Source organism: Sinocyclocheilus anshuiensis, unplaced genomic scaffold, assembly GCF_001515605.1.
Source record: "Sinocyclocheilus anshuiensis isolate Anshui unplaced genomic scaffold, SAMN03320099.WGS_v1.1 scaffold218, whole genome shotgun sequence".
Lineage (NCBI taxonomy): Eukaryota > Metazoa > Chordata > Actinopteri > Cypriniformes > Cyprinidae > Sinocyclocheilus > Sinocyclocheilus anshuiensis.
Window position 1 is genome coordinate 1,044,875 of NW_015547665.1, and position 10,679 is coordinate 1,055,553.

The 10,679-nt window shown below is 35.6% G+C and overlaps 2 protein-coding genes across 6 annotated transcripts in view; one reads left to right on the forward strand and one right to left on the reverse strand.

The window, feature by feature from the left end:
- LOC107702543 (protein FAM83G-like) overlaps positions 1–1,885 on the forward strand; it is a 7,509-nt gene extending 5,624 nt beyond the window's left edge. Inside the window, exons 5-6 of one of the 5 annotated variants that reach the window (XR_001635772.1) lie at positions 1,038–1,105; positions 1,381–1,455. Coding sequence is in view for 3 of the 5 variants with exons in the window: in XM_016504891.1 (XP_016360377.1) it covers positions 1,372–1,851 (480 nt within the window). In the remaining 2 variants the exon portion in view is untranslated. Of the gene's footprint in view, positions 1–1,037 lie in introns of all 5 variants that reach the window. The other 4 variants (XR_001635773.1, XM_016504891.1, XM_016504892.1 and 1 more) reach the window with 4 other exon arrangements.
- The window catches only part of slc5a10 (solute carrier family 5 member 10), a 30,800-nt gene that overhangs the window by 16,720 nt on the left and 3,401 nt on the right, over positions 1–10,679 (reverse strand). The window contains exons 4-9 of the mRNA XM_016504895.1: positions 8,943–9,002; positions 8,597–8,701; positions 6,540–6,645; positions 5,215–5,295; positions 3,867–4,072; positions 1,076–1,211 (exon numbers count right to left, since the gene is read on the reverse strand). Of these exons, the coding sequence (XP_016360381.1) occupies positions 1,076–1,211; positions 3,867–4,072; positions 5,215–5,295; positions 6,540–6,645; positions 8,597–8,701; positions 8,943–9,002 (694 nt within the window). The remainder of the gene's footprint in view (positions 1–1,075; positions 1,212–3,866; positions 4,073–5,214; positions 5,296–6,539; positions 6,646–8,596; positions 8,702–8,942; positions 9,003–10,679) is intronic.

Consider the following 10,679-nt stretch of genomic DNA (forward strand, 5'->3'; position numbering starts at 1 on the left):
TTGATTGTAGTTTAATATTTACATTTTCATTTATAGTATCAATTATTTATTGTTTATCAGTGATAATATAAAACAGAATCAGACAAATTTTAATATTGTTTTATAATATTATTATTATAATAATGATTGATTATTATAATATATATTGTTTTAATAATATGTATCGATGTATTATCAGGCATTCATTCAAAGTAAGATGTTCAATCGTTCAGCTATATATATAAAATTGGTTTACCAATAATATTTGCGCTTTTGTTCATAAGCTCAGCACTGCTGCTTTTACATAGAGCTACAACTTTGTGGTACACACAGACAGAATATTTTGATAAGAAACAGCGAAAAAAGCTGGGTAATTTTTTTCCATAAGCGCCACCTACTATCATTAAGTGAATCTGTATTTTAATTTAGCCCATCTGCCATTTTTTCCCCACATAGGTCTGAACAGAAAAACTTCATGAGAAAATTGGACCATATTTTTGTGCCAAACATTTATTAGCGTGAACAGAATTTCAGAACTAGCCTTTGAGTTTAAGTCAAGACCAAACCCTCCAAGATCCAGACCAAGACCCTTAAGACCTAGACCTGGACCTAAACTCAGACCAAGACCTGTCCATTTCAACAAACTTATTCAGAAAAACACTGAATGTTTTAATAATATGTATCCCTACTGTTATTTGCATAGTTCTTACAAATCTTTGTCTAATGTCACTGTTTAGCCTTGTCCTAAAGAATCTAATGTTTTATTAAAATGCTTCAGTTAAGTATGATGTGTAGTATTAGTATTTGGGCATAAAACTACCCTGCTTAAGGTTGTAGCTGGTTTTTGTGTGGTTGCTATTTGATGTAGAATAGTGCAGTCTAACTTGGTGAAGATTGTTTAGGTCTGGTAGTCCAATTTGGACCAGCAAAAAAACAGCTACCATGTACCAAATACCAGCTTGACCACTTTAAGCTTGTATGACTTGATTTTATATAGGTATAGGCTTAAAAGGTGACAAAGCTTGCACAAAAGATGACATGGCACTGAATTTTTGCAGCACTAGTGGATACAGCACCTGGAGCGTGTGTGTAGTACCTGGGTAGAGTGCCCTGCTGATCATGCCAGGTAGGATGATGAAGATCATGGGAAGCATCTTGAGATAGCTAGCAAAGATGGACGCCCCTTTGGCGTGACTCAGATTCTTGGCTGAGAGAGACCTCTGCACGATTACCTGCCAAGTTACAGATCAACCAACATTATTTTTTTGTTTACTGAATTCTTTTTGAAAAATTCATCAGAACAGTTTATAGTTTGTTGTTGTACCATGTGAAATCATGCCTCAAGGCTTTTTATCCTTTTTCTTTCTCACATACACCCTTCCTCCCTTTCAGCTTTACCAGATGGTCTCCAGGTCACCTGTTCGAGATGCTTATGGCCGGGCCAAAGTGGTGATTGGTAAACATGGAGTATTCTATAGACTCCCTAAAAGCAGCGGCCATGTGATCGGGGGCCACAGGTACTGGCAGGGGAAAATGAATGCTGACTTCCCCTCAAATGGATCAGGCCAGCAAAATCTAAAACGCTCTGGCCGGTCCCCTAGAAGACAAAGCTCCACCTATACGATAGTAGGACTGCGAATCAGTCAAACTCCCACTCAGCGGCTCATGCACTCTCAATCTCTCTCTCCCGCTCATCGGGCCTCTCAAACAAAGTCTCCATCCCCTCATAGACGGGTCGAGACTCGTACACCATTAGGGATCTCTTTATCTAAACTCACCAGCGTCAAACACCTCAGGGGGAAGGTTCCAGTGAGCACGTCTGGTTTTGCTTTGGGGGATAAATTGTTGACACAGAGGCACAATGAAAATTAACTGATTTATGGTGGCTTTCTTCTCAGAAAACAAACAAAAAAAAACAACTACTTTGTATTGAGTACAAAGGCATGAATGTGCAATGATGTAGCAAATACTTTTCAACTGGAGTTCAACTGGATCTTTAAACTGACACGAGTGTTACAGTTGCAAACAAACACTGACATTTTCTGGACTGTGACAAGCAAAACTAGCAGCTTTACTCTTTATTGACATGCCTTTGAGTAATATGGACTAGTGCAAGAATTTGGTGGTGGATTTGTGACCACGGTGATGGCGATTTCACATTCACCTCTGTTGTCTGAGCTTGTAGGAAAAGGACGTTGAAAATGTTAAGGTATAGTACAAACTGACAGTGAGTTCATTTTCAACGTCTGCATTTGTTCCTGGTTTTATCAGAGGAGATCTGCAATTTGCATTGCATCGCAAAAAAAAAAAAAAAAAAATATATATATATATATTATTTTGATAAGAAACAGCGAAAAAAGCTGGGTAATTTTTTTCCATAAGCGCCACCTACTATCATTAAGTGAATCTGTATTTTAATTTAGCCCATCTGCCATTTTTTCCCCACATAGGTCTGAACAGAAAAACTTCATGAGAAAATTGGACCATATTTTTGTGCCAAACATTTATTAGCGTGAACAGAATTTCAGAACTAGCCTTTGAGTTTAAGTCAAGACCAAACCCTCCAAGATCCAGACCAAGACCCTTAAGACCTAGACCTGGACCTAAACTCAGACCAAGACCTGTCCATTTCAACAAACTTATTCAGAAAAACACTGAATTTATTGCAGCATTAATTTCAGAGCCACTTTGTGCAGTTGTGAATTGACTGGTCATGACTGAGACCATTAGCCAAGACCCAGACCAAGAAATTTGGTCCAGACCAAGTTTTGAGCCCCCAACCACAGAACCTAAGTAATAAGACCCAGACCAAATCCAAGTTTACTGGGTTTTGAGGGGACTCTAACTCTGTCAGTATTTCCAGGATATTTTCTTTTAATTATTATTATTATTTTTTATATTTTTGCCTGCTAATGATTTCTGAAAATATAAGAATGCTTGTTTTTAAGGATGTGATGTGCACTGTACTTAAAAGAAGGAAAGTGTTAAAATGTTAGTTATCGCAAATAGACTTCTATAATTTACCACTCTTATAATTTTTTATATATATATATTTTCTAAATGAGCAAGGTATTTTAAAAATGCTAGTCTGCACACTGATTCTCACAGTTTCTGTGAGAAAATACTTGAATCATTTGGACACGTTTTTGGTGACGCAGGACTTAATATAGACCAGGGGTGGGCAAACTTGGCCCTTCCAGGTCACTTTCCTTCAGAGTTTAGCTCCAACTCTAATCAAACACACCTGAACCAGCTAATCATTGTCTTCAAGACCAGTGGTTCCCAACCCTGGTCCCGGAGGCACCCCAACACTGCACGTTTTGCATGTCTCCTTAATCAAACACACCTGATTCAGGTCATCATCTCATTAGTAGAGACTCCAAGACCTGAAACTGGAGTGTCAGAGAAAGGAGACATGCAAAATGTGCAGTGTTGGGGTGCCTCAAGGACCAGGGTTGGGAACCACTGTTCAAGACTACTGGAAAGCTACAGGCAGGTGAGTTTTATCAGGGTTGGATCAAATCTCTGCAGGAAAGTGGCCTGGAAGGGCCAAGTTTGCCCATCACTGATATAGACATTAGTTGACGCAAATTCCTCACAGCCTTATCATTTGCATCAAATTTCAAGGGTCTACCCTGAATTAGGTCCTTTTGTGGAAAAATATTCAGACTTGTAGATCTTATTCCTAAAAGGCCTTTATCTCGCTCTAAAACGGCAGTCTTTGTGGCATCAAGTGATACATTAAATATCTCATAGCAGAATGCAACTCATAATGCAAAATTCATTTGCAATACTGTCCTATGCACAATGCTTTTTTCTTTGTGTTGTTAGAAGCAGGCTAGGCTTATTATCTGTTTTTGAGAGTGGGTGTGTATGTTGAAGCATACCTGATCGGTGCACCAGTACCATGTTGCAAGAATGGTTAATCCCAGTGTCATGCCTGGCCAGGGTAAGTCTCCATGCACAGGGTCTCTGAACAGGTGCATGGCATCAGGCCTGGGCAGGTGACATGTCGTATTTGAGATGATCTTAGACGGCACAGCTTTCAAATACACACTCTCCAGGTTACTGTAGCCTCCAATCTTGTTGAATGCTGTAACATTTGCATAAATACATATCAGCTAAATCTAATTTTTGGGTAATATGTAGAGGTTTAGCATTATTTGTTCTTTGTAGTAATGTCAAAATGACATGACGGAATGTACATTTTAAATGGATTCCAATTAAAAATATTATTTAAATGTCTTTAACTTGTTTAGACTTGTGTGTGTTCATATTTTGTTTGCTTGTATCTGTGTAAGTTTTTTTTATTTCATTTTCGGTTCTTAAAAACCTTTAGAGATGACTTTCTGTAAGTTGTTAAAGACATTATTGGGATTTTCCCCATTTCCACACCTCCATACAAACCAGCTTTGCAGGTTTTAATGTACCCTAACCTGACATGATTCGATAAAACCCTTCTATTGGACTATTATTATTACTATTATTATTTTCTCTGTACTGAACAGCCGTGTTACAGGACATTTCCTTTGTTGCCTGGTTTTTATTTCTGTGACAGCCACAGTGAAATCTGCTCCACATTACATATGTTGTTGTTTTGGCCTTTTTTTTAACTTTCGCTGAGGAAAGACAAATTCCAGGCAACGAATTCCATCAAAAGACAAACGTTCGACCCAAATGTGAATACCGCCAGGGGAATGCAGTTGTTTAGATTAAAGCTCGTTTGCTTTGAATATTAATTTTTGGTGAATATTCTAAATTTTACACTTTTTAAAATAATTCTACAATTATTTTAATTTGTGCATATTTGATTTGTGTTTTAAGTTACCAGGAAAATGAATTTCCAAGGGGGAAAAAAACATTTATAGCAGTCCAATATTGATTCGTTTGTTTATTTGAAAAGTATCCATTTAGAAAATAGATAAATAATTGAACCTCATTTCATTCTCATTTATTTTGTTGTTATCATCTATAGGCATTTTTGCCTATTTCAGCAGGCCACCAGAGGTAATTCAAGGTAAGATTTAGCATTTGATGCTGAAAATATGACATTTCTTTATTGCAATGCCTGAATGTAAACCACATAACCCGGGAAATGTGCCTGCCAAACATGTTCTCGAACAGTCACCATCTGTTTTCGGCACTGCTTTCAAGATGTACTTACTTCCCCCATTGACAGCTGACATGAGATCAGTGCCAGTGGAGAATAAAAGAAGAGGCCTGTGATAGACTGACCTGTAATGGTGAGGATGATCGCTCCAATGATCATGACGAAGGTCTGAAGAGTGTCGGTGTAGATTACAGCAGCCAAGCCACCTGGAGAAACAGAGGACTAAGCGGGTATTGCTCAATTCTCTCATGATGGTTTAATGTGATATGAGTCAATGGGGTCAAGTCTGAATCAGCATTTGTAGACAGAGCAGTGAATACAGTGACAGCAGTGTGGCAGATTAAAGTAATTATGCAATTATGCTGGAATCAGTCATGTAGACCATAATTACTACTGCAGAAATAAACTGAACCACTGGGCTTCGGCGAGAAAGTTTAAATAAGTAGTCATTTAATAGAAGCTTTTATCCAAACAATTGACAGTGCTACTCAAAGCTGTGGTTAAGTACCTTTATAATTTACACTATCCACAACTCAAACCAGGAACATTCCTGTTTCAAGCCCTGAACTTTAACCATTACGCTACCCCATCTTACAGTGCAAGAGGAAACTTCTTTAAGACCACAACTGATTATTGCATCTGCTCACTTGGCTGTAAATCTGTATGCGCAACACTGTCTGACATCAAAAGCTGTGCTTTGTCATGCTACACTGCTGTTTGTTGAAAAAAGAGCTTGTTTAGTGCAAGTGCTAATTATGAAAACTGCTCAGTACTGAAAAATGTAGTGGTACCACTTATTTATTTATTAATCTAGGTTAATGTTAAGTTATAAATATACTGTTGATTCATGTATTATAAATATGTATTATGAACAACTGTTGACATGTTAATTTATACAGCTTGATTAGTATATAAAACGCATTAGTATATGTGGAAATCAACATTAGCCTAGATTAATAAATGCTTTAGAAGTACGTTTACCTAATGCATATATAGACACTACCATTCAAAAGTTTGGGATTAGAAATATTTTTCTGTGAAATGAATACTTTTATTTATCAAGGATGCATCCAATTGATCAAAAATGACAGTTAAGACATTTGCAAATTTCAATTTCAAATAAATGCTGTTCTTATGAACTTTCAATACAACAAAGAATCCTGAAATAAAATGTGTATCAGTTTCCACAACATTCAGCACTAATAATAATAAGAAATGTTTCTTGAATGCCAAATCAACATATTAGAATGATTTCTGAAGGATCATGTGACACTGAGACTGGAGTCATTCAGATTTGCATCCTAGGAATAAATTACATTTTAAATATATTAAAATAGAAAACATTATTTTAAATGTTAATAATATTCCACGATAAGACTTCTTTCAAAAACATTAATAAATGGTACTTTTGAACAGTATATATACAAAATACATACATGCAAATACAAACCTGCAATAGTGTAGAGGGCAGTGACGACCAGCATGAGCACAGTGGAGAGGTAGAGATTCCAGCCCAAACAAACCTGGACAAACAAAGCTCCAGAGTACAGATCTGTCTGCAAAAGATACAGAATTTTAATATCAGGTTGCTTTTTCAGTTATACTGCACATTTTGTCACTGATTTATTTTTTCTCCTAAAATTGCTTGGAGAACAGAAGTACAGTTGATGAGAGTTGTTGACATAAGAGTATATACACTGCAAAAAATGACCGTGAATTTAATGGTAAAAGACTGTAAAAATGCTACAGTAAGAGCCTGTTAAATGGTTAACGGTAAATTCCCCTACTATATACGGTGAAAAAACTGTATTGACATTACATGTAATTTTACGGTAGTATACCGTTTTTGGAAGTGAAAAAGACTGTATAATTTACAGTGAATAACCGTAAATTGACATTCCCATAATTCCCTGCATTACATTTCAAATTTGATGTTTTTTTTGTTGAAATAAATATTCTTAGTTTTTTCTTATCAGTTTTGTATATTAGGGTTGTATGTTACACCTAATGTTGTTAAATGAATGTTTATTGCATTATTTCAGTTTCATGTGTGTGTGATGAAAAAACACCATGATGGTGTTTAGTGTTTGTGTGAATGACACTGTGCACCTTCTATATATGTTATTATTTAAAAGCTGCTTATGATGGGCTTTGGTTCATCATGTGACTTTCTCATCACCACCTGCATTTGGTGGTTATCAGTGTATTACAAAGGTACAAAACAGATTTCAGTACTTCAATAGCTTGGTATATTAACATTATTTCAGTTAATGAAATTACGGTTTTTAACTGTAAATTTAAGTTAAAACCGTAAAACCTAAAATGTTGCTACAGTATTTTTTATGGTAAAATTCCGGCAACCACAGCTGCCGTTTTTTTTTACCGTAAATTTTACGGATTTTTTTTTTTTACAGTGTATACAAAATGAATGTGGACAATATAGCTTAGATCAATTGGTCTTATTATCTTAACATATTTCAAATGTGACATTTGAACATTTTTCACTTTGGTATCATTTGTCAAATCATATTGTCATATATAAGCACAGTTTGTAAGATGTCTTCTGAAACTCTAGAGAAGATATTTGAGATTACTGGAGTCTTGTTTAAGAGTTGGGATACTTCAGCAAAAGTCTCAGTTTGCTCTCCATTTTATCACATCGTTGTCTATGATGAACATTTGAAATATTAAGGAGATCTCATTAATCTTTTTTTCCCCTATGGCCAGTGCTAATTCTAGATTTTTTCCCAAAGAATTGTGAGTGGTTCTTGCATGTACATTACCTGTCAAATAGTTATATGTACTAGGGGTTGAACGACTTATGATTTTTTGAAGTCTACTTTTATGTGATGAAAGTCGAGTCGAAGTCGACTAGTTGCTGATGACGTCATTAATGAACAAATAAGTCTGGAGCTGTGACAGTGTTGCGTTTATAATTTTGTTCAGTGTACATCTTTTATTAAGCAGCACCATGATACATTTTTAAGGTTTCGTTGGTTCATGGAAAGTTAAAAAGAACAGCATTTATTTGAAATGGAAATCTTTTGTCACATTATACATGTATATTTGTCACTTTAATATGTCCTTGCTGTATTAAAATATAAATTTCTTAAAAAAAAGATCTGACCCCAAACTTTTATACGGTAGTTTTATCACTAATTACACTTATCAGACTAATGACAAATAATGCTTGTTAAATGCCAAAGTTCAGTATGTATATGTTTTAACAAACCCCTAATGCTACATATTAAACTTTGGCATTTAACAAGCTTGAACATTTGCGTTTGAGTGTTTTTGTGTGTGCAGTGAAAAACAGATGTTGAAACACAGCTAAACATTCTTTCACAGCTTCAAATTCCTTAGGTACAGAAACATGCCAGCGCAGCAATACGGGACTCAATAAATGAAGCCTTTGTAGATTAATGTTTGATTTTTAGATTTGTGGGTATATGTGTGAATGAGATGGCAAAAAAAAAAACATATGAATGTATGTGTTTTTGTGCTCACTGAGATCTTGGTAAACACGGACAGCATCAGACTGAGAGCTGACAAGTACATGCGAATTCGCTCTCCCCCAAACCGCCGACCCAGATACTCTGGCATTGTGACAATCTTTGAGAGAGAGAGAGAGAGAGAGAGACAGGAAGTGCAGAGGGAATGGCATGAACTAAGCAAATGAATAGGCAAATCTGGGAAAGTAGCACATGTGGTGTGTCTGTGTGTGAGAGAAAGAGACGGTGAGTCTATGGTACATTTGGCAGCCTTAAACATAAGTTCTCAATTATTAATGCACATTCTAAATAGCTCAGTTGGCACATCAGTATAAGTGGTTGGGTGTACGTCTAAAACTCACCCCAGAAGACACATAAACTGGGACAAAGATCCAGGCAAGAGCCAACAGGACATAAGTTGCCTAATAGAGAGAGAAAGTGTAACTGCACTGCAATGAGACACATTTAAACATTCTAAAAAACAAGATCAATTCACCTGAGAAGCAAAACTGCATGAGACATTATTGTATTTGCTTTCAATACAGAGGCCCTAAAGAGTATTTAGAAAATTAAGGCACATTTATTGTTATATTATTAGATATACTGTATGTTCCAACTATAATATATTATTAGATTTGGAAATGTTTTGCTTGTAAAGTTTATTTGTTATATTTTTCTTCATAGTTGTAGTTATTTGCAACTCAGTGCTCAAATAGTCACTACAAGTAATCATGAAAAAAAAAGCATTTTTAATTTTTTAATTTTTTGTCTGTGTAGCTAATTTTGAACATGAAAATATGTGCATAAAATTGACCCTAGACACAATAGAAAATAGATGGGAATTGTTTATATTTTTTTAGTCTTTGAAAAGCTACATTGGGTTTTCTGTTTACACTAATGTTAGTGTGTTTCATAGTGTTGATTTTTGTCAAATTGCATGGAAACCAGTGGGGGTCAATTTGAAGTACCCAGTTTTTTAACACAAGAAAGGTTCAAATAAATTCTATTTGGTATGATATTTTATCATCTAATACAATGACATTCAAACTGTTATACGGGCAATTAAAGTGTGCAAATTCTTTTTAGGTCTACTGTATCATGAATATAAAAATTTCCATCTACTTCAACTTAGAAAATCAAGCTTATCTTGATGTAAGGATTTGAGGACTGACAGAAATGACAAAGGACTGACAGAAAGGACCGTCAGTCTAGACAAAAACCAAGAACAGGCCTGCGTTCAGCCCCGACAAAACGGTGCAAAACGTTTTTTAAACTGAAACGGTGGTGCGTTGAACATTCTGTTCTGATGACGCAAGAGTTGCAACTATGGCAGCTGAGAAGGCCATTCTTTGTGTTCTTTTTGAAGAATTTTCGGAGCCTGATGAAATCGGTATAAATACGTGTTTAATACCGTAAAATACACTCGATGTAACAGTCACTGCCCTTGGAAACTGTGGTTCCTAATTATTGTGATCCAACATTTACCTCGCATTTCAGGAAGAAAAGACAAACATTTCAGGTGAAGGATAATCCACTTCTTACCTCCGAGACTGTGTTATGATCTATATGACCTTATTATTTTTATTGTGAGTATTAAGCTTATCATTATTGCTGATCACTGTTGTTGTGCTATGATATTGTAATATTTACCATTATATAATCAGAGGAGTATAGAAAAGTTTATGAAAGTGTCACTCCACAATGCAATAGCAAAATATATAAATATGTATAGTATTTTTATGTTACATTAATCAGTGTCTAGCACACCTTCCTAAGGAAAGGATATGGACCAGAAGACATTGCAATTACTAAATTATATTTAGACAGACTTAAAGAAGTTCCAGATCTATACTTGTGCTCTTATTATTTCAGTTATTTTGCCTTTAATGTAAATAAACATGTGCAAACAATATACTTGCTCTTGTAAATTTATTTTGATGTTAATTACATTGTGCGAGCTGCCTCTTTAATACCGCGTGGTTTATATGCATGTTGCTGCTGATTGGGCGGACATTTTTGGCACACCCACCAAACAAGAGAAAATGTATCTCAAACCCCGTTGCACACTGTTGCACACCGTTTCCAGGAAACATGTTGTT